The 24,142-nt window shown below is 39.2% G+C and overlaps 1 protein-coding gene across 2 annotated transcripts in view; it reads left to right on the forward strand.

Annotated features, from left to right (window-relative positions):
• RSF1 (remodeling and spacing factor 1) overlaps positions 1–24,142 on the forward strand; it is a 65,189-nt gene that overhangs the window by 4,281 nt on the left and 36,766 nt on the right. Inside the window, exons 2-3 of one of the 2 annotated variants that reach the window (XM_069808558.1) lie at positions 19,141–19,232; positions 23,691–23,783. In XM_069808558.1, coding sequence (XP_069664659.1) covers positions 19,141–19,232; positions 23,691–23,783 — 185 coding nt within the window. Of the gene's footprint in view, positions 1–19,140; positions 19,233–21,209; positions 21,383–23,690; positions 23,784–24,142 lie in introns of those variants that run through there. The other variant, XM_069808557.1, reaches the window with a different exon arrangement.

The raw sequence follows: 24,142 nt of genomic DNA on the forward strand, positions 1-24,142 counted from the left end.
AAATCATCACAGGAAGCCAATGCTTGTTCTCCTTGTTCTAACAAACGTATACTCTCTTTTTTTACTAAGAGTTTTACTTGCAACAGAAGAACAGTTGCAAATTTAAATAGTAGATATATGTGCTAGAGGGGAGTGAGAACTATATCTGTATTTAGGGCTGTGTTTAAGGAACCATGATATCAAATCACCACCTCCTTTGTGTCAGTAAATAGCTTGAGAATCGGTATAAATGTTAATTAAGCACTTGGTCTCTTGTGAATGAAAATATTAGTAGAATGTTAGCTTGCACAACAGAGATCTAATTTTACACATGACTACGCAAAATGCTTGCTGGTTTGCCAGGTTCCCTAGTGTGTGAATGGGGGAACCTCTCCCGGAGGTGAATGGCATCTTCCGAAGTGTTTTAGGCTGTGATAGCTCATCAATTTTTGCAGGCTTTTCTTAGCAGTATGGGGTTTGATTTGTTCTTGATTGAAATGGTAACGAGTATGCATGCTTTTCATATTCTTTCAGCAAAATAGTGAACTTGCATCGGGATCTTGCTGGTAATGATCATGCTAAAGGCGGTCTTGAAAACAGCAAGTGTGTTTTGGTGTGTGGATTTCTAGTCTTGAGGCACTCTTCTGTATCCTCACCACAGCTCAAACTTCTTTATCTCCTTTGACTCTTGACAATCACCCTGACAGACTGACCTAGCCTAGAAGTTTGTTGCTTAATTGCAGCATGAATGTGCTGTGTTTGTTTGGAGTTTGATAGTAAAAACACTCTTCACATGTTGGCTTGGGTTTAAGTGGTGTAAAGAAAGATGTGATGAGATGCACATGCCTGGTAGTAGGTCCGTTTTTGTAAATCTTTTCTCCCCTTCCCCTTTTCTGTTCTTATAATGAGAACTGAGGTTAATGACAGGTAGCTTGTGAAAATCTGTGCAAGCCATTTATAGTTTCTTTAACTTTCTTATATTTTCTAATCTCTATTTTAATTTCTTTCTTCTCTTTCTTTTAATACCCGATACTACCTTGTAGAACTGGAAAAAAAAGTCTTTGGAGCTACCATGCTTCAAAGCAGTAAGTTATATTTTACAAGCTGCTGTATTTTTTCTGTATCTTCTAGGCACCTAACATCTTTTCCCTTTTCAAATGAATTTGGATGCTGAAGTCATTTGTTTCAGTGGGTTATGTCAGGTTTTTTTATTGTCATTGCAATGCCTCTGGAAAGCTTTACAGCATTAAGTTTAAGGGCTCTTACCATTCTCTGAAGAAATTAACTATTAATGTTGACTTAAACTGCTGCTGAATATCTGTATGGGAGAAACATAACTGAAGTTTTGTAGCTGTTTAATATAGCAAGCAAAAGCCAACCATATGTAATGATAAGGAGTTTGACAGACTTCTAAGCTCAAGATTAGGTGTGTTCCTAATGAAGATGGTAGTGAAACAGTGTTCTGTTAATGTGATTGATTTTTCTTGTATTTAATGTTTGATATTAAGCATGTTTGTGTACTATTGATCAGAAGTTATGGGTTTTGACGTGACTCTTAGGTAAAGTCATGATATGTTGCAGTAACATGTAATATCCACAGTAGACTGGTCAGTATTAAAAGTAGGCGATAAATCTGATATGGAAGTACTGTCAAACATTATTTCACTTAAAATTTAATAGTTGATACTGTACTTGAGATTTATTAACTCATTTCAATGCAGAAAGATTCATTCATGTGGTGTCCTCTTATGTAAACAAACAAGTTCTGATGTCTACTGTTGGTAGTGTCTGTAATGCTGGATGGGTGGAGTTTATTCACACACTATTGCTGAATCTCCTTCATTAAACATATTAAGTGTGTGGCTATATCGATATTACAAGCTTGCTTCTGCCATAAAGCTGTATCAGCTAGTCAGAGGTAATGCTTTTCATCTGCTCTGCAGGTCTGAGTGTTTGTATCTTTCACACCCTTTCCTTTATGAGTAAGAAATTTAACTGCTGTTCTGAATCAGTCAAGTAGTTATCACCTGAATGCAGGCTGAACTTATTGTGTATATGTGGAATAGAAGTAGATCATTGCTTTCTTGCTGCACGTAGGGACTGAACCAAAACATTTATGTCAAAGCCATTAATCCACCATCTGTTAGTAAAATGCAGTATTTTTAACTTAGCAATAAACTGTTGGAGAATAAAAGTGTATCTAGTAAACTTTAGAATGTGGTGTATTACTTCTGTGCTTGTTTCATTTTTGAGTATGATGGAAGTTCTACACCTCTAATGTTTCTAACCATCAAATTAACTGATTTGTTGAATGTAGACTCCAGTGACTTGGAGCTGAAATTCTCAAACAGCATAACAGGGTTAAATTCTGAGAAAGTAAGTAGCAGGGGTAATCATTCTTGTACCAACTTCATGGCAAATAAGTCTCTAATGCAGAATAAACTCCTCTTGTCTACACTTCAGTCACTTTAGATTAATATGGCTTTAAGGTCAGCATGCCTTATCCACATGTGCTTTCCAGTTGTTCATTTAAGAAATGAATTAAGTTTACCTTGGAATTAATTATCTCATAATAGAGTATGGATGCATATCTTTGTTTTAACTATTCCTATTTTGTTATTTTTTCCATGGTGAGATTCTGTATCTTTATGTGTATTGAGCTGGCATGTCAGCTCACCTGAGCGTGCTCTCGTATTTAGGCTGGCAATGCCAATTTTAACTAGACTCCACATCATCTTCTGATTCTACGTAGAAGACAGGAAAACACTGGACTTCTGGGGAGACAAGCCATTTGGTCTCTTTCCAGTAACACTGCCCATCTGAAAGAGATGACAGAATGCCACGTGGAATGGGAAAAAAGAATTCGGGATGCTGCTCTCCAGGCACAAATGAGCTGTGGCAGGACATCCAAGGCCCCCTGCCAAAGTTCAGCCCTCCTAGGGATTATTGAGGTTCTCTTGGACCATGTGCCTCCATCAAGGAAGGGTGGTACACTTTTGGTAGGTGGCTTTGTTGAATTCCAGCACACTTTGGATGTACAGAATAGGAGGAAAAACTTTTGACAATACTTTCAAGTCATGGTCTTAAGGCTTATTTCAGGACAGGTCTGTAAGATCTGTGATTGCTGGTGGAAAATTTTCTGGCCAGTGTGAGATGATGTTTACTGAAAGAAGCTGTATTGTGGTATATTTGTATCAGAGAACTTTACAAACATCAAAGTGATTTGTGTATGACACCATCACATGTAAGCTGGAAGTTATGTTTTGTCCAGCAATCTATCAGCACTGTATCTTGTCCTTGGCCCTGGCCAACTTCAGAGGTCTGCAGAAGCTGTAAGGGTTTCTCAGAATAGTCTCCCTGCATCCATGTTTGTAGCTCAGGGGCTTCCTACACCAACTGTGGATGCAGCTTTTTTTCTCCTGTTTGGGATTATTTCAAGCTAGTGTTGTCTCATGTAAGAACAGTTAGTGGATAGATGTGTGCAGTTATTGGTGCCCACATAGCCCACAGCTATTGGTGTGCAGGTCGGTTCCTGGTACACACACTTCTGAGCCCATCCCAAAGCTGACATTTAGATTAGCTTGTTTATGGCCTGTATTAAACTGAGAAGCTCATGGGAACTTCTGGAAAACTCATAGTATTGTTGATATGAAGAGTAAAACAGAATAACTATTTGTGGTGTTTCTGTGCTCTTCAGTAGCTGATAGACTGCATCCCTCAGGCAGAAACCTGGTAGATTTGAGGGGGGGGAGAACCTACTTAGTGACTTGGTAATATTATCCTACTAGAGGAAGAAGACAATGGCAGAAAGACTTCCTTCGTGTGGGATGAAGGACAGGACAGGAGCTACCGAAGGACTGAACTGGCAGGAAGGGGCAGATGATGGGAAAATTATGAATAAATATGCTGCTGAAGAATATTGTAATATTGTGGCTATGTACTCACTGCTGCCTCAAAGCCAGTTGTCTTGCAGTTCTTTGAAAGTATCCATTTTAACATCAAGATCTCTCTCTGGGCTGTATAATGTTTCTTAGCAGTACAGCTGCGTTCCTCTAGGTTAATGGCAGTTGGAGTTGATGGAGATACTCAGGACTTCATGTTTATCTACCATAGCTGGGACAAGTGTCCTCTGGTGTCCTCATAGGGCGACCTGTGTTGTGCTCCTCTGGGAGGAAATGCAGCTGTATGGCTGGCGAGAGCGCTGAAGTTGCATTCCAGGAGTATCTCCTGATGCAGACAGTCTGCACCGGGACTGCACGGTGCACTGCAGAGATGGCCCATCCCATGGCAGGGAAGCTGCCAGGCTGCCTGCCCAGGCTGCAGCAGTGTGGAGCACGCTCCCCTTCTGCTGCAGGCTCTCCCCTCGTTCCCTGCTTTGGCACCAGTGCTGGGGCAGAATAATGCATCAATGGCTTTGGCTGTGGGCTTCAATAAAATTGTCTGGTTGGTTCCAAATGTTAAAATCATTGAGAAATAATAAAACATTTACAAAAGGTGTGTATATTTTTTTTTGTTTCCTCCAGCCTTGCAGTAAGCATAGTTTGTTGCAGTTGTGGAGTAGCAAGGTCTGTGGCTGTTTGTAACACTAAGATGATCTGTCCATCCTATTTCATTACCCTTTCTCCTCTCCCCAAATCAATGAACTCTTCTTTGCTTCAGTTGGTCTACAAACCTCGACAAACATTTTAGCATTAACAAGTATTTCTTAGTAGCCTCTAGCATTTGTCAGTCTCTTGTATATGCAGTTTGCTGTCAGCCTGATACTGTTATTTCTCTTCCCCAAGAGCCAAACAAAGCTCTTAAAGCTTGAGCAGCAGAGAATTTCTCAGAACTACAGTAGAAATTGTGACCCTGTTGATGTTTGTAATGGTCTGGGGAAAACAAACAATTTCTCAAAGTGAGGGAAGGGTCTATTTCTAAAGATTCCTGTGTTTCAGCAGCTGTGCTTTAATATTTGATTTCTTTCCATTATGATCATTTAGATCTTGTAGTACCTTGGAGAAAAGCGCTGCTTACCCTTGAACTCACAGGCGTGATTGATATTTGAAGAATATATAACAAGCAAGTCATACCTCACCAGTCCCAGCCTTGCAAATCCCCTTTTCCAAGAAAATGGTGTTTATCAGCATGAAGCTCTGCTTTTGGTTGTCTTAGGCTGTACCATTTTTCTGTCCTAACAGTCAGTTCTGGTTGGCAAAGTCCTGAACCCAGTAGTGTGCTGAGTGAAGTTGGTTGTTAAAGTTTGTGTGCAAGTAATCATTTGATTTCCTACTCCACTCAGTGTCCCTCAGGTACTGCCTTGGCTATTTTCCAACTCATCTTCAGCTCTCTAGTAGCACAAGTGCAAGGGCACGTTCACTGCCTTTCAGTATTAATGACTACCAGGATTATAATGGTTTCCTCCTGAGAACAAACTGTGATAGTTCACAAAAGCCATATTAATTAGTAGATGATAGAAGTGTGGAAATTTTAGTTTGATCCCAGAACCTGTGGTATGGTGTTCTTGTAGTTATCAACAGTATGTTGCAAGAAAGCATCCAAGGTGGAGAGCTGCATGGCAGGATGTGACAACAACAAAAAAATGCTCAAAAAAAAAAAAAAAGCCAGTATTGCTTGGAGGTGGTAGTTGAAAGGGAACTAGCTTAAGCTGACCTAAAGTGGCCATGTGAATGCCCTGCTTTGCAAAAGATACTTCCAGTAAGTGGCAAAACTATCCCTTGAAATGTATATTTAAGCTTAGACAAATTCTGTAACAGACAGTGCTAGCTGACTGCCTAAATAACACTTCAGCAATCTGTATGAAGGTTAAGAAAGGTTAACAGCAGGTAAGAAAAATTGATAAGATAACAACGGAGCGTTTGGAAGACCTAACGTTTATAAGAAGGGAGACCAGAAGGACTAGTCGTAAGTCAAGGAATAAAAATGCTATGTCATAGGTGGAGCATGCTTGCAAAGCTAGTAGAGGTTTCTGAATGTGTGTTCGTCTGACAAACGGGAGTAGGATGGTGAAGATAAGCGTAAGGGCTAAATGTCCCAGTTTTTATGCCAAGTAGAAATTGTTTGAAAGGTGGAAATCTAACCCTGGTGAAGTCTAGGAGGAGAACGTACTCATAGCTGACAGTAGAAAGAAGGAAGCTAAAAAAGCCAAGGTGGATTTGGAGAGCGTGTGGACAGAGAAGTGTCTTGCATAAAAAGAAAAAAATCTAGGAAACATGGGTGTCTAAAATCATCAGCTACAATACAATGATTAAAATAAGTATATTGCTGAGAACTTAACTTCTTTGCATAAGGTGTCATTATTAGGCTAATTTGTGATATCTTTAGTCTAGTTATGCTGCCTTTCTGGTAATAAAGATGAAATACGATAAAACTGACATGTTAGGAAATGATGTACTGGAACACGCTAATAATATGAAAACATGCTGAGTGCCAGGATTAGGTACTCATTTGGCTTTCTGAAAAAGTTTAAAAATACAGCTGGTAAAAATATACAAACTCATATTAGAGTACAGTAGTGGAAAACAGTGTCTAGCACATTTTAAGGAGTCTAACAAAGATTTAGGGAATCAAAAGCAAGGAGCTTTTACATCTGGTTTTGATAAACCTTATGAAATTGGAATTTCATAGTTCTGATAGTTGTATTGGTTATTCCCCAAAGAAAAATATTCCGCTGTTTTCTTTTGAAAGCATGGATAGTTCTTTTGAAGCATAGATAGATGGATCATGCTTGACAGATACTTACATATAGATGCAGAGTCTTTGAAGGAGGTCACTGATTAAAGTGGTTGACTTGTGTTCCACAGCAACCTTACCTGATATGACCAAAATAGTAACTCTCATGCCCAGCCCTTTCTTTGACATTATTCTTTGTGGCAGGAGGAATCAGGTGAGCTATTGCAGTCTATAGCCCAATGTGTTAATGCAAACTGATGTTGCCAGTGGTCTGTGTTCATGCTGTCGGTTTTAAGTTAGGACTAGCTGAGGAGTGGATTTGCTTTCTGTTTATCTCTGATAACCCTCCCTGGCAGAGGGTTGGAGAACATTGAGGAATGGATCACTCAACCATTCCAGCTAAGTCAACCACTGGACCGTGAGTCAGCATCCAAAATTGTCATTGGTTGAGAGGGAAAGCATCATCATAAACCTTAAACTGATGAACCAACAGGAACGTGGTTAGAAAAAGAGGTTTTTGGTTTTGTTTTTTTTTTGTCACTGTGGTATAAATAAAGTAGAATTCTGAATTTATTTTTTTTAATGGCATGGGCAATTAATCTTATTTGCCCAGAAAGCAGGAAGGAGATGAGTTGTTTTAAAAAAGATCAAGGTGAAAGATAGTTAACCTGGCCTAAGGGGAAATACTGCTGTGGATAAAATAGTATTCTGAAGGTGCAACAAAACTGCAAATGAAACGGAGTTGCAAGTATGCATTAGAAGGGAAAACGTTCATGACAAATACATCCGAGAATATTTAAAATGAGCTGTTAGCTCAACAAAATATTCTAGGTAGTATTGCGATAGGTCAGAGGAAATCACCCCTTTTAACATGGAGCTGGAGTTTAAAAATTAACAAAATACCAGATAGCATGAACAATGGGCTGAGAATCATATGTAAAACTTGGGGGATATTTTATTTTGGATATGTGTATCTACCTCTGATTTTATCGGTTGCTTGTTTGCCTTCATCTTGATTTTAGTGCTCAGCTGTGGCAGCTCCATCTTGAAAGATAATGGAGACAGATCAGAGACTAAGGAGGACTGTATGAAAGTTTCTGGAAAAAGGGTACTATTAACTTCAGAGGAGATTTTTAAAAGTATACAAAGCAAGGCTCCTAGAGGTTTGCATTCCTTTTATATTGTAAAACCAGAAAAATGGTGTATTGAATGAAATTTAAAAGTAATTCAGATTTAAATGCCTTTCACATGTTCTGTAATTACAAGTGATTGCTGCAAATTATTACTGAAGCCAGAGCTCAAAAAGATTTAGGCACTAATGAATATTTGAGTTGTAGTGAAAATATTTAAAAGTAAGAGCATGAAGTTTCTTGCTTCTAAGGTAAGCCAGGCTCTAACTAAAAAGAGGATTTAAAGATAACCTAGGGGCAGGTAATTTCATATGTGTGCTGTGAGTTTTCATTACCCGTGTTCTGAAACAGCAGATGGTGGTCACTGTCAAACCGAGTGCTCGATTATATGCACTGTGACTCGTCGTTTTCTCTTCCAAATGCTACGCACAAACACACAGTTTCTACTGCCAAGGTTTGTTCTCCCTTCTTTCTACCTGTTTTGTGCCCTACAGGAGGGGAAGGATCTCCTGATGTCACAAGTTTTATGTTTTTCAGATACTGTTGCATTTTTGGGAAGCCGGTTGGGTGGGAAGATTCAGGCGGCACTTTCCCTTCTGCCTGCATCTCGAGCTGCCAGGCTCTTCCCCTATCCTGATAGCATCTACACATGGTTGTTTAGGTTGGAGGGTTTGTATCTCAAATTTGAGTTTTAAGTGATGGTAATATGCAAATGGTTGCTAGAAACTCATCGTCCCTTCAGGCTGTTACACTCATCTTTCTTTCTAGCTCACATTAAAAAGTTGTGTAAAAGGTGGCTGGCGGCAACTGAGCCTGAGTTACAGAGAGGTAACGGCGCTGGCAGTCTGGCAAACTGGTCTGTGTCTTTGAGTCTGCCTAGACATACAGGAGATGATGTCGACCCCAAAGCTAACAGTCTTGGCTACCCCTGTGAAGCTGCAACAGCCCCAAAGTTATAACCGTTTCTTGCAATTAAAAGAATTATGTTAACGGGGGTAGATAATTTAATAATGTTAGCAGGTCAAAACATGAGTTTGCTCATAGAAGTTTATACTTAAGAGTTGTGTGTTTCAAGGAATGAAACTTCTGTGAATCCTCACTTTGTATGAGATTCAAATGTCAGCTTGCAAGAGGACATAAGCGGTTTCCTTTTTCTTTAAGTCTAAATAAGTCTTTATTTTAGACCTAAGCTTAAGAAGGTTGGTCAATAACCACACTGTGTTTTTATTTACTACTAGGACTTTGTCAGGCAATTGTCTTGGATGGTTGTGCTTCTTAAATTTCTATTCTCACTTGCTTCCTTGGTTTCTTTAAAAATAATGGAGAAAAAGTTGCTACTAGTTGTGAAACCGTTTAAAAGAAGACTCAAATTCTGTGCTAATTGGATTAAACTTGTAAAATTTTAGGCTTGTGATCATGAATTCAGCCGTAGAATTACTTTCATCCAGCTGTGTGACTGCCACCTTTCACAGGATTCTTCATCAGCTGCTGGAAACATTGCTCTCATGACTGTTTTGCCGAAGTCTCTGAAATGTGGTGCATCTTTTTCTGGATCTCTGGTATTTCTGTAAAATATTTTAAATTTTCCTGTGCACTGCTGATAAATTAATGAACTGATGTTACTGTAGAGCAGAACAAAAGTGCAGTTACTTACTTCCAACTGACAGGGAAGTTTGTTCTGCATTGCAGAATGACTCGTGTTGGCTTCACCTTCAAAGTTTGCTTATGTTGATCCTTAAAGAAAACTCGTGCTCGCATAATGCTGCTGTTTGTAAAATGCCGAATGCTTACTGAGTAGTACTTTTTCTACAGAAATTAGTCACTGCTGAATGTTTTGCAAAATATAAAATGTATGTCTTTGTAGCATGGTTACGTTCTTGTACTTCCTTAAGGTCCAGTAAACTGCAATATTTTTTTTTAATTGGGAGACCTAAGTTTGCCAAACTAGGTTTTCCAGAAAAGGTGTCTGTAATATTTGACAGTTACAGAGAAACTGCCAAGAAACATTCACCTGTTGATACCATTTAGTAAAGTTGTTGGTAAATGAAAGATGAAATGGTGAATCCCAGAGTATAAATAAGACTTATTTGAAGTGCAGGTTGGATGTCTAGTGATTAGAGAAAAAACACGCTATTTTTAAAGTTGAACCCAAAAAAAGGGCAGAAATATCTTTGTAGTAGATCTCATCTGATATATGAAAAAGGATAAATCTTTCTATTTTGTTTTTTTTTCCCCACTGAAGACTGAGGAACTATAACCTCTAACCTTGGTAACAAAACTTATTTTAGAAAAGTGATTTTTATTCAATCTGCTCTGAATTTTTTAATATTGCCTTTTTATTCAAGTGAGAGATGTGGGAGAAAGTGATTTTATACTGTAATCAACATCCTTCTTCCATTAATGCTGAAGAAAACTCTCGGACAGTACCTGAGACATTTAGCAAAATTCACACCAGAGTGGTGTTTCTAGTAACTAAACAAAGTAAGGAATTAAAAAGCATTTAAATTTGTCTTTGTTTTCATATAATGAACTAAAAAAGGACTTGCATTCAACTTATCCTCTAACAGAACACATTAAAAGAAGCTTGTTACATTTGTTACATGAATAAAGCTAAATGAAGCTGAAGCATTCTTAACTACTGATGTATGCAACTATGTTCGTATGTTTAATCTTGATTTTCACTTATTTCACTGCACTGAGGATACTTTAATTTAGTTTAATATAACGGGATATATGCTCTTTCACACGCTTAAGGAATTGATTTTGTCTGCAAGGAATGTCTGTGCATGGATAAACCTTATGAGCTAAGGTCAGTTCTGCAATGGCAATCCTGTGTCTTAATGGGGAGCGTAAGAGCTTAGGGAATGGTTTAAGAATGAGATGTACTCCCCCGTACCTGGTAACACTCCTGTATCCCCAAGAGTTTCCCCCAAGACCTTACATACATTAATTTTCGCTGGAAAAACTTGCCAGACACTCTACAACAGAATGAGTCTCACCAAATGTATTTAGCAGAGCTTAGATGTTTACTTTAGGATGAGCTGAGTATTCCTGAAAGTGTTATTCTCTCCATGGGCTATAAATGGATTATATGGAACTGGCTCAGATGTAAATATCTACATTTGTTTAGATGAATCCTACTGCTATGCTGCTGCCCTTTCCTAGTTTTTAATGGCAAAATACCTAAAAAATTTGGGGAGCTAGGAGTAGGGACTAAAGCCCAGGCTCCTTTTTCACAGGAATTAGACTCACGTGTTTCTTCCCCTCTGTTTGGGCCCTTGAATCTTGCATTTCTCGCTGCCTGCCTTGTGGCTGGGCTGCATTCCTAGGAGTGGGAGTTATAATTTTGAACCTTCTGAGAGTGAACGAATTAAATTTTACCATTTCTTGAATGGCTGTGTAACTACTTAGTGTTAGATCAAAAGGTAAACATTGCCATCTCAACTTCTTTTGCTTACATCCTTTCCGGTAAGTGTGAACTTCCATTACTGTAACGGCCAGCAGATGCCTCAGTCCAGACTGAGATCTGGATGTAAATCTTCGTTTTGCTACTGATCTTTCCAGAGAGGAGTTGTGTTTCTGACTGTGCCACTTCAGCATTTCCTATTGTAGAGCTGAAGAATCCCATCTGATCAACCCCCCTTTTTTTTACTAGGGCTCCCAACTCTGCTTGTGCTTTCTGTAAGACACCTTGGTGCCTAACACAGGCAAAATGGGGCACCTTACTTGTTAGATCTGTGCGGTGTGGGTAAGTGTATTCCGCAACACGTTCCAAAGGCTGGCTTCCAGTGCCCGAACTGGGCATGCTGATGCCATCCGCTGTAGCTTTTCCCTGCCCAGCTCTTTTTCCAGTGGAAAAAAAAACCTACTGAAAGCTACTAAAATCTTTCCGAAGTGGACTTACCCAGTGTATCGGGAAGCTGTGTGGGTGTATACTTGCACTGAGGAGCTGTGAAGCACTCCAGAATCCACTACTAAAGCGTAATCTTCATGATTACCTTTCACCTTTGTCACACCTACTCTATTTAAGAATCATAGAATCACAGAATGGTTTGGGTTGGAAGGGACCTTGAAGATCATCTAGTTCCAACCCCCCTGCCATGGGCAGGGACACCTTCCGCTAGACCAGGTTGCTCAAAGCCCCATCCAACCTGGCCTTGGACACTGCCAGGGATGGGGCAGCCACAGCTTCCCTGGCCAACCTGTGCCAGTGCCTTACCACCTTCATAGTTAAGAATTTCCTCTTTACGTCTAATCTAAATCTATCCTCTTTCAGTTTAAAGCTATTACCCCTTGTCCTATTGCTACACTCCCTGTTAAAGAGTCCTTCCCCATCTTTCCTGTAGGCCCCCTTTAGGTACCTGAAGGCTGTTATAAGGTCTCCCTGGAGTCTTCTCTTCTCCAGGCTGAACAACCCCAACTCTCTCAGTTCAGTGCTAAGGAGGGAAATGAGGCTTTTCTGCTCATAGTCTAAAAGTCCTGGATAATTATGACAATTATATTGGAGGCTGAGATGCCTCAGCAGACAAAAAAAAGAATCCCAGAGTTGTTTTAGAAGATCTTATTTCCTGATTTTTACTAGCCAGAATGAAAGATACTTGTGCTGCTGTCTTTGCTTTTATAGGCTGTGGTCCCAGCAGTTTCAGAGTCAAGTGCTTGCATACACATGCACTAAGGATCAGCAAGTCAAGTGCTCTTAGATAGTTGAAATGCACGGTGTGGTCACTGCCAGTGATTTAACTGTGAACAATTACAATCTGTTACAATTTCAGATGTTTTCAGTACCTGTTTTTCAGTGCAGTCTGCTTGTTTGCACATTGCTGCCACAGCCTGATTTTTCTCACTCGCTGTTCATGTGTCCGGAGTTTGTGGAATGGAGCCCATTTTTTATTCAGTACATTTTTTGAGGCAGTAAACTGGGCTTTTATTTGCTGTCTTTCCTTTCCTGGGCTATTTCCAGTTTCTAAAATAGATCATGTGCTATTTTTTCCTGCATTGTTTTCAAAGTAATTTTCCTTTCTTCTTTTTCTACCTCCATTTCTTTTTCATTGCCCAGTACAGCATGCTTTTCTTCCTAAATTTTATGCTCTATTCTAACATCAGTCTTCCTTTTGTTAACCTTTCTGCTGTTGCTTAATATATTAGCTTAAAAAAAACCAACATTGCTAGGAACTTAATAGCCAGAGAATGAAACAGAGGACTTGTCATTTAGGTGAAAAATTAAACCATCTTATTAGGTGAAAAATTAAACCATCTCATAACTGCTAAAGGGCTGCTGAAAAACAGCTGAACTTCTGTGCAGGGGTTTTGTTTAGGTCAGTATGGTCTTTAACTCCAGCTTCAAGAGTTCAACAGACAACAATACATACTTTTTTAATCTCAGTTTCAGGTATAGTGAGAAGGTGACTGATGGTGGCGTGGGCATTAGAGAGCACAAGCATAATCAGATTGATTTGCGGGCAATGGAAGAGGGTAGAATAAAAAAAAAAAAGAGGAGGGAAGGGTGCTCAATAGCAGTTTTGACAGATGATAAATTCTAAATATTTGAAAATAATCTCATAGGTAAAATTAGAGCTGAATTTTAAGGTCACATCCTGGTTGCAGCAGGGACTAATGCAGTGAAGTCAGTAGCAAGGTCTATTAGGCTAGTGACACAACTTCTTACTAGAAGAACTGGGGGTGGAAAGGGCTTTTTGGTCCCAGTTGAAAGCACTATCCGCGTTGGTCACAATTCATCCAGAGGCAGCAGTGAAAGAGGTGGTGGGCTGGGATCCTTGCGTGGGGATGGCTGGGAGGGGTTTATCGGCAAGATAAAAATCTTAACTTTGCTGAATATTAGAGTGGCATGTGCTCTGAATAATCCAGGCAAGCAGAGAGTCTTCTAGTAGGTATTTGCACAGATAAGGGATACAAAGGTACTCCAATATTTGTATGAAAATGATCTAGCTGCTGAGTATCCAGATTTCAAAGTACTTTCCTAGGATAACAATGTCATTTAAATGTGAGCGTGGTTTGTTTGTTTTTAATGCCTGCCAAAAATCTTTCTAGGAACAGGATATAAAACTGCTACTTGGTGACTTGTTCTTTCTGTTTTGATCTTCGGTTTAATTACAGCATGTTTGATTGCTCTTTTCATTCACTCGGGAGGCAGAGCGGTTACGTTTTTTCCCCCCTTCCTGCGTGCTTTTTTTTTATGGGCATGCAACTTGGTAGGATGATAATACTCATCAAGTGACTCAGCTAGAAAATAAGATCTTTAGATTGTCCTTTGGAACAGGAACTACTGCTTTTTCATGTTGGGAAACACTATAGAGGTCAAATGCTTCAAATTTTTTCTATGCTAAGCTTGCTGCATGAGTATGGGGCTCCTTATTATCACAGTTATTTGTCAGAGGTTCACTGCAACTTCTTGCCTGGTTCATACTAGAGGTTTTGTCCTTTCATTTATTTCTCATGCCAAGTTCGTACCAAGGCCATCATTTTTCTCTATGGTCTATAAACTTCTTAACACATCCCACCTATAGAGATCCCATTTTCCTAATACTAAGAGTTGAGATAAGAAACAAGTTAGATGGTTCCTAGAGAAGAATATTGATGTTACCATAAACCAGCACTGCTTCTGAAGGAGATCCTATCCCCTTTCTTTTCCCAGGTGTTTCGCTAGCTATTTAATGAACCAGATGAGGTTCTTACCTTTGGTTGAAACTAAGCTAGAAGACAAAGTGTTTGCTGCCTCAAACTGCTCATGGTACTTCTCCATTTTTGTGTGCAAGTATGGAGAATATTAAAGATGTTAGAAATGTGGTCACTTATCTATTGGGTACTCTTGTGCCTTTCGTAAGGGATGCAGCCAACTGGTTTTAAGCAAATTTGTGCATAAGGGCTTGTCTGTGAAGGGAATTAAGTGCATGGTTAGTGTGTGGTGGGCTAAGAGGAAAATTGACCACATAGGAACTCTTCACCAGTGTCTGAGCGGATGCTCTTGCCTCTGCACGTACCTCTAGTATGGTTCCCTCCAGCACTGACGGTAGAGGGAGCTGAACATGGTGGAAGCTAGCTTGTCTTTGCTTACCATTAAATTCTTTGCGCAGGGTGCCAGTAGCAAATACATGTAATTTTTGTATAGGTTACTGTGAGCTAGCTTCCCTTAGCAGAAAAGAAGGGGAGGTGGGAGATTATTAATTACCCCATCGATCTCGGCTGTCTACCTGCTAAGCATGGTTTTATTTGACAGCGGAGTCACAGTGTGCAAAGATAATTTTGGTCAAGGAAGAAAGGTGAAAAAGAGCAAACTGTTAACGGAAGTATTTGCCATGTATATCTTATGAGTCACTTTTTTTCTTCCATTTGCCAAAACAAGTTAGCATGGAAAAAGGTTTTACTAGCGTAACTGGGAAGACCTGTTTGTGTTCGTGAAGCGTGAAAGCTGCCAGCAGCCTTTGCATCCCAAAATGTTATTTCTTGTTCCCTTCCCCCTAAGTCCCCACAGCACAAGGGGTTCAGTGTGCTTTTCCCTTATACCTGGAGGAGGAGAGGAAGCATGGGCTTTGCAGTCCACTTCAGTACCAGGCATTCTGCGTACATCGTGGTTCTGATCTTCCCCTCTTTGTCCAGCACTTCAGATCTGATCTGATAACGAAGGTTTTTTATTTTTAATCATTTTCCGAATAACAAGTTCCCCTTATCCTCCCTCTAGACCCAGGGCTTTGTCTGTCATCTACGTTTTCTCTTTTCCTCCTTTATTTCGATTCTGTTTAGGCGAGTGTTCAGCTGTGAGCATATTCATTTTGGCAGGGAAAATAAGTAGAGGTAAAACGGGGTTATGGTTATATGGAAAGGTGTTAATGGGTACCCACAGCCAGGCCTTTAATCCGCGGTTGTGCAGGTGTTTGAAAATTACAGCTTTTCTAACCAGATGATGGGGTTTCCATGTGTTCATACTTTTTCCTCTTCCGTTTCAATTTTCTGTCTTTCTCAAATTTATTAGAAATGTGTGACTGATGTATGGGATGTTCCCTGAAATGCTGGAGTAGATAGAACAGTGTTCAAAAGTATATTGTATGAGGTCCAGACAAGAGCCTGCCCTCCAGGAAAGTGCAGGACTTAACAAATTGGCTAAACTCCACCAGAAGCCCTATAATTGTATATACAGTGACTCATTCTTTCTGACTCATGGCTTCTTCCTATGAAAAGTCTGTATTTTTGAATATCTAGCAGATGGCACCATGGTTTAATTATACTTGATTTTTTTGAAACAGTTTTTCTTTTAAAATAGTGCTGTACAATTTTTATTAGCCCTGTGCACAGAGTCCTGGTGTTTTCTTCACCACTTAAGTGCATTCTATGAAGGTTTTAGAGAGCTACTATATTACTTTTCAGTGTTTCGTAAAAGTTTGAGAATATCATTCAGATTTAGGGGTTTTTTTTTGTGTATGTTCCATCACAGTTTTTTGGTCAAATCCTTCTGCAGAATGGCTATTATGCATGAAAGATGCTATGTATTGTGCCTTCCCTTATGTGAAATTTTTAAAAATGCAAAACGTTAATTAGGTTATTATATGAGTTCCTGAAATAAGTTATGCAGGTCCCATCTGAATGGAGATGATATTTTACAAAGGAGATGATAGTCTACTGTTGTTTTAAAAAACCCAAACACCACCACAACCCAAAAGTAATTGTATCTCATGTTCATTATCTTTGGTATGTTACAAGTAGGATTAGAAGAGTGTTGTAAAAATGATGCTTATTGATGTCCCACTTCAGAGAACTCGTCAAGAATTCTTTCTATATTCTGAACAAAAGAAGTTAATTTAAAGTTACGCAGGCTCAATGCATCTGTGAGACAACTGAAACGAGGTAGTCTCATTTACTAGTGCACTTCTCCTCACCAAATAAGTGTTCTGGGAAAGGAGAGATTTTTCCACCACTCTTTAGCCTTCCTACCACCCCTCCCTGAGCTGGTATTTCTGGGCCAGGTGTACACTGCTGCACATGATCCATATATTATTTACAGTTACTTTGGTTTCAATACGGAGTTTATTTCTCAGTCCCATAGGCTTCTGCTCCTGCTGTGGTTCACGCACCCTGGCTGGTCTGGCTGCACTTCACACACTCCCTAGTTTCTGCCTGCAAATGGACATCAGTTTTCTTCTCCAAAACTCCCACTTTCCTCCTTAGAACAAGGAGGATAGTGTATGATTCCTCTAAGCGCTTACTAGGGAACTAGCGAAAAGCCAGCCTAGAGATCCAGTCATTAATATTGTTATGATACATGAAAAACATCTTGAAAGGGTAATAAATAAACGGAGTATGGATTTGCAATGTTTCGTGAAGTTTGCGAAAATAACCACATCGATACATCATCAAGATCCTAGAAATGCAAGAGCTGAAATGCTGGAATCTGAGAAAAGTAGTGAGGTTTCTATAGGTACTAACACAAATCCCAGTAAGTGCTGACCAAGGGTGTGCAAAATTACTTTCCAATTTTTTATTTTTTAACATTCTCTGTTTCTTCGAAGACTAACACTCTAGCAAAGATTTTTGTGGTGGCTGGGGTTTTGATTATTCAAAACCAATCACCTGTGCTTCTTTAAACTAGGTTTCCAATCAGTATGTACCCATTAAAAAGAGATCTGATTAAAAACAAACAAACAAAGATGCAGAACAAAAGCGTTGATCTAGCAAGATTTTGAATACTTGGCTCAGTTCCATGTCACACAAACACAAGCTGAGGTTTAATTGTATGGGTTGACTTTGATAGAATTGCTCATGTGTATAAAGTGCTTTGTGCTTAATTTTGTTCATGCCAAGTGCTCGGCACCTATCAGGGTTAAGACCTTTGATCTCGTTCCTTTTAAAATATGTGGTAGTTTAATGCATCATTTTTCAGAAAAACCAAGGAGGAGATGTGCTAGGTTTCTTCAATATGTAATGCAAATAATACAAACGGAATAAAAGAGAAAAAGTCAGGGCTAGTTTCGAGTTGCTTATGAATTATCTGCATTGAAAGGAGGTCTCTTTTTGGGTACCAGGCCGGTACTTTTATGTATTTGTTGAAGGAGTTTGTATTAAATTTCTGGCTGCAAACCAGCAGCGATGATTTAATTCTGAAATGACACAAGCATTTTCATCAAACTGGTGTTTTACCAACTCAGTGTGTGCATCTGAGAATAGAGGCATTTGATTGAAAGACAAATATCAGCTAGGTGAATTCAAGTTAAATATCGAAAAGATTCACAGACATTCAAATGTTGTATAGATCAGTAAAAGAAATAGCATCTTAGTAATGTCTAGTTTAGAACAGACTCATTTGGTGTCTCAGCTGTTTATCCTGTGTCAACTAATGCTGCTGGACCAGCAGAAAAAAATGTAATCATAAATTATGATCATAAAAGTTCTTGGGTTTTAAACTTCTAAAGTGTGTGTGCATGGAGTAATGAAAATACTTTCAGAAAATAAAATTGTATGCAAAGAGTAGAGAAATAAAAATACTTGTAAAGTTCATGTCTAAGTTTTTCTCAACAAATTACAAATAAGAAAGCTCAAGTCACTGGGTGTGTAGAGTTGCATTAATAGTTATCAGTTACATGTTTTTAAAAAATTGTATACTACTCTCTAGCTTATAAAACTGATGTTCTGCAAATTTGCCACTTGGTGGTGCCAGATTGATTTATAAGTCACAGATAGGAGCTAAGATGAGATGTTGAAGTTGTATCTGAGGAGTGTACACTGAGATAAGTAAAATTGGGTTGGAAAACTTTGATTCTATGATGGCACTGGTGCAGCTGTACCCAGCAGCGGTTCTTGCCTCCATCCCTCAAGGCCCAGATCTCGAGTCCCTCTCTGTCCCTCCAGTACAAAAGAGAGTAAGCTTATAGCAAAGCTACATCTGTAAGGACTAAGTTTCTGGAACATTTATCCCATACCATGCACTCAGCCAAAAATAGTTTGGATTCAGCGATATTCCAGGATGGCTTTGGGGTTTCTGGAGGCAGCTGCAGGTGTGCTTGCTGCTTGCAGTAGTATTTTTGTAGGTGTTTGACTGGCATAGTTCCTGTCCAGTTGTTGTTTTGATGCTGCCAAAATTTTTATATATTTATCACTGAGGTCTGTTTCCTTGACTTTAAGGAAGGGCAATGATCATTGTAAATGTAAAACTAAACAAAAAGACCTATGCGATTAAATTAACCTTCCTCCATCTCTCAGTTGCGGGGCTGCTCTTCAGCAGACTTTAAGTTACTATGTTTTGTTAAAATTTCTCAATTTGTCATAGTGTTTCAGTGTTATCAGAGTTTAGCGTTGAAGTACGTTTGCACCGGTCTTCATAACTTCTTTTTTTTTTTCTCTCTCAATACTGCAGTTCCAAAAGAATTGGTGGAGCTTCACTTGAAACTGATGAGAAAGATTGGGAAGTCTGTCACAGCAGACAGATGGGAAAAATATTTAATCAAGGTACAATATGCACGTTGTATTATTCTGCAATGCTGGAATACGGTTATGATGAGCTGTTGTGTCAGCAATCCCTGGTATGAATTATAGTGAGCCTTGGGCTGTGTTGTGGCCAGCTTCGATGTGCGTGCCCAGACTTTAGTTGCATAAGATCCCAGCTTAACTTTCAGTCTGCCTAGGCTTGTGTAAAAAAAACAGAAAAAAACCAAACCAAAACAAACAAACAAACAAAAAAAAACAAAAAAACCACCCCAAACCTCTGAAAACAGACAATATCTTCTGCTTGTAAAAGAGTGTGCACCTTCATACTTGGTAGTAAAATACTTTTTTGAGCATTAAGACCCTAAATAAAGGAGGAGATTTAATAGCCTCCGAAAGGGCTAAATTAAGCAGAGATTTACACAGTAATGATTCATTTGTGTATCAGTTGTCTGGATATAATTTAATTATTGTGATTTGGTTGGTATTCATACAGGGACTAACCATGTGGAGTTCTTGTAGCATGTGTTAATAATAAATGAAAGTATTGCAGTGATCTATATCTGTGTGCTCAGAATGGCACAGCTAAGATGAAGATGTAGTTATGCATCAGTAAAAATATAGCATCCCGTTGTTTTACATAATTTTGTATTGGTATTTTAATTGTAGTTCTGCCATTGTTCACACTTTACATGCAAGTAGTTTTCAGCTTAAAGAATTTACACTGCTTCAGAAAATATACGTATATTCAAAATTAGTAGGTTAGCATTTCCCCTCTGGATTTGTTCCACGTGTCTTTTAATCCACAAAAATGTAGTCTTGATATTGTCTGTGTGGCCATGATTGCATCTTACTTAGAAGTACAGCATTATGGTAATAACAATGATACAAATAATAGTACTTGGCAAATCTAGTTGCAGTTTGCCCCCTTAAGTGCTATCTATAAGCTTTACAGATACAGGGATTTGACTTGAGGTTTGTGTGGTCTTAAGATGATGTTTTGGGGACTGAGAGTATGTCAGGAAATAACCTGCTGAAAGGCCTTAGGTTAAATCTAACCTCTTGAACAGTTGTAAAGTATTTATGATGATGTTTTAAAATAACAATGTAATAATTTATGTAACTGTTGTATACTTTGTATATTACTAAGTACTGTGGTTACTGAATTGTGTTAAATTTCTTAATATACCAAAAAGCCATTGCAGCAAGCTGAGAAAACCCAACTCTGACTAGTGAACTTATGTACCCCACTGAAGCCACTTACCACTTGTGTGGTAAGCAGAAAGCAGAGGGAGAAAACAAGTTTATGAGGGTGTAGTTTGGAAAATCTGCCTTCAGCAGGCATTGAAAGGATGGGAACGTGGTAAGGAAACCCTCCCATGCACCCCTGTTAAGACCAAGTAAGTGGTGATAAATTCTACTTCATTTAGCAGTCTCCAGAGTTAACTTGAAGCTTATTCTAGCCAGTCGTTCAAAGGAACCTTGAAGAACAAAGGAATTTGAATATAACTAATTAGAGAGGTATGCTAATATCGTCCCCATTTCAAAGGGGTATAATGAATTTAGAAAAACAACAGAGTATTGGGAAATGCCACTAAAGCCAGGAAAAACTGAAAAGGTGTGGAACTGTTGAGACCATTCTTCCTAGATGCCAGCAGTATTGTTCGACATACTATTGACATACTCGTAAGAGGCAATGTTGGCCTGTTTTTCCTTTGTTAGAAACTACTGATGTGCTGCTTTGATAAAACAGGGTTTGATATGTTCTAGATGTGACCATTTTCTTTTCTTATTTAGGAGGAAACTTTAAGTGGAGGACATTCAAACTTACATGCTCTTAATATTTATGCTTGTATATATTAATATGTTTTGTTTATATACCAACTGTTTATGGTAGATAAAGATGTGCTTTATTTGACTGCCATGCTTATAAAAAGCATCATAAAAAATTGTTTCTGAGCTGTGGTTGGTATTTTGACAGATGAATATATTTTGGGATAGGAAGTGAACGTGGCAGTTGAGAGTTCTTTCCCTTCCCTCTTCTGATGATGAACCACCCAAGTTGGCTCACCAGCATACACACTAGTCTATTTTGGAAGAAAATGGCTGTAGGGCTCCAGGAATCTGACTTTTCTCCTCTGCGCAAGGAATGTATGTGGTCATGTATGACCGAGGTAAAGAAATGGCTTGTCCTAAATCTTTTAAAAACTAAGAGGAACTGTCCAGCTTAGCTGTTTTTTGAGAAACATGTAGCTGAGTTAATTCAGATTGCACTGTCTTCTGGCAAAATGCTTTACTTGACTATTGTCAAGCATCCTTTGTTTTTATACAGATAAGATTTCTCTGGACTGGTCCATCTGGAACCTTCAACCCCGAAATCGGCATGTTCCAAACACACTTTTCTGATTGTTAGAACTTAGGTGCCTATAGTCCCACCCAAGCAGACTCCTCTGCTGTGTCTTTCACCTTCCTGTTCTCATTGTTTAAAGAGAACATCTGGAGCGTGGTAATAGTAAGTGTAGGATGCCATCATAGCTGCTTTGGAAATACTTGAGAGCGCTGTGTTTTGGTGTCTCTTTTGCAGGGTGGGAAGGTGCTGACCACTCTTTAGTATGCAGAAGCCAGCTGCTCCCACAAGCAGCAGGTTTTTGATTGGTGTGAAACTTCCCCTCTATGAAGGCAGAGACTTAACATTTCAGTGGAGCCTGAATCAATGAGATCTGTAGTTCAGGGTTGTGACAGTACTTGTCAGGAGAAAGCACGATCATCTGTTTTTTGTCAAAATGTAGTCATTTCAGTTTGAACAGATGCTTCATCAGCTCTGATGTCTCTGAGCTTTTGCTTTGACAATCATACGCTTCCGCAGCACATGAAACTTCTCATTATTGCTTTCATACTTAATGAGTAAGTAATGAACAGCGACTGGCACATGCCCTTAGCAAGGGTTTTGATATACAGTTTCCCAGCATTCTTCACGTTACATGGTTGAAAATGAGAGAGAAAGCAGAGTAACCTTGTTTTGTGAGCGAGCAGTGATTGTCTTTCACTGTGAGCTTTGGCTTTGCATCAGAGAAGCACCAGTGTAATGTTCCTTAACCTCAGAGCAGGAAAAACTGCTCTTCAGCAGGATTCATTGTGACCAGAGAGCACTCCTCGCTGTTCTCTGTAGGTCGTAGTTTAAGGTCAGAGTGTGATTTATGGTGTGGCTGAGCCAATCTAATTGCAGGCTTACCCTTGGGTCACTTAAGAACTGGTGTCAGTACTAGGGATAGCAGAGGGTAGGTAGCACAGCTGTGGGGACAGAGGAGGGGTAGCGGCCCCTTTCTTGGTTGTAGCCCATGTGGAGTTTTACAACATGAATCAGCTGATCAGTACTTCTGGTGGGTGACATTTAGGGTTATTTTTGCTGCTGTTTCCAGCGAAAGCTGCTTTCAGATGTGACTTACACGTTTCCAAGTAGCTTAGTGACTGTATCTTGAGCTTAGTAATAATTTGGTGATTGGGAGACTACGCTGTTTTGAGTGAGTCCATTCAGCAGGGCTTTGCTTCCTTGCAGATTGAAGAGCAGCAGTACCTCGTGTGCTAATTTGGACAGTTGTGATTCAACACTGGCACTTCAAAGTAATCCTGACTGGAGATGCAGCTATGATTAGCTTTTGCCTCCTTCTAATGGGTATTTCCATTAGAATAGCCTCACCGATTGGAGATCCCACCATGTGTCCTCAATTGATAAGCAGCTCTTCTGTGTTCATGAGAGTTGTCTTAAGCATGTCTGAATTGCTTAGGAGGAGAGGGAATTCCTTCTCCACTGTTATTATTGGAGCTCCCGCTGACTCAATCTATTTATCCTCTACTGCCACTTTCTTTTCGTGTTCATTTTTTTTCCCCCATATTGGTGTCATTGAATTTATTTGCTTTAAGTAAATTGAAACTGGCTAAACTTACAATATTTTAAAATATTTATCAAGCAGCTTGAAGCCCAAGATATTTTCTAAAGAATAGTAATTCCACAGTGTGGAGGGAGTATCAGTTGCATTTATTATCTGCAGTACAGTTGTAGGACTTAGGGGGCCCCAAGGGAGCTTGGCAGCTTACATGCTAAGTGCTGTAAGGGCATGTAATAAGAAATCACGTCTACTCGAGAGAATTTATGTTCTGAATAGACAAGTCAGAAATAGCAAAATGGGGGATTTTACACAGCAAAGACAAGAATACCTTCCCCGTTCAGAATTGTGCAGTCTAATTTGAGGTTTAGAGAAGTCGGTGGTGATCAGGGCCTCGGTGATCTGCTCTTCTATGGAGATTTGCCAGAGCTTGCCAACCTACCCCAGTTTTATTTTGTATTTTTGTGTGAAGCTTTCTGACCTGCAATCCTGAAGAGATCATGTATAACTGTTACTGAAGTAAGGTACTATTAATATAAAAGTTTAAAGTTGCTTTTATCCACTAACCCTAGCAATCTTACTATTTTGTTTGTGACAGATATGCCAAGAATTCAACAGCACTTGGGCTTGGGAGATGGAAAAAAAAGGCTACCTAGAAATGAGTGTTGAATGCAAACTGGGGATTCTGAAGGTACACATCAAACAAGTTTCTAAATTACTTTTTCCTCACTTGCTTAAATATCTTGGAGATTTGGCTTTCTCACTCACTTGAACATATTGCAAATTTAGCTTGACTGAACCATGAGTAGATATACTAAATGTAGAGGTGATGTTGTTACAGATGTAATATTCATTGTAGTGGGATGGGCCCAAACTGAATGTAACACTTTTCATATTTTTCACACTTTGTATGAAAATTGATTTGTACTTACTGTTTCATCAGTAGCTATTTGCCTGTGCAGTACACTTTAAAAAATGTTTATTAGCTTGCTGAATTCCAAAGGCAGAGATAGGATTTCATCTTTTCAAATCTTGAAAAACTGTCGGGGT

Source organism: Haliaeetus albicilla, chromosome 20 (assembly GCF_947461875.1).
Source record: "Haliaeetus albicilla chromosome 20, bHalAlb1.1, whole genome shotgun sequence".
Classification (NCBI taxonomy): domain Eukaryota; kingdom Metazoa; phylum Chordata; class Aves; order Accipitriformes; family Accipitridae; genus Haliaeetus; species Haliaeetus albicilla.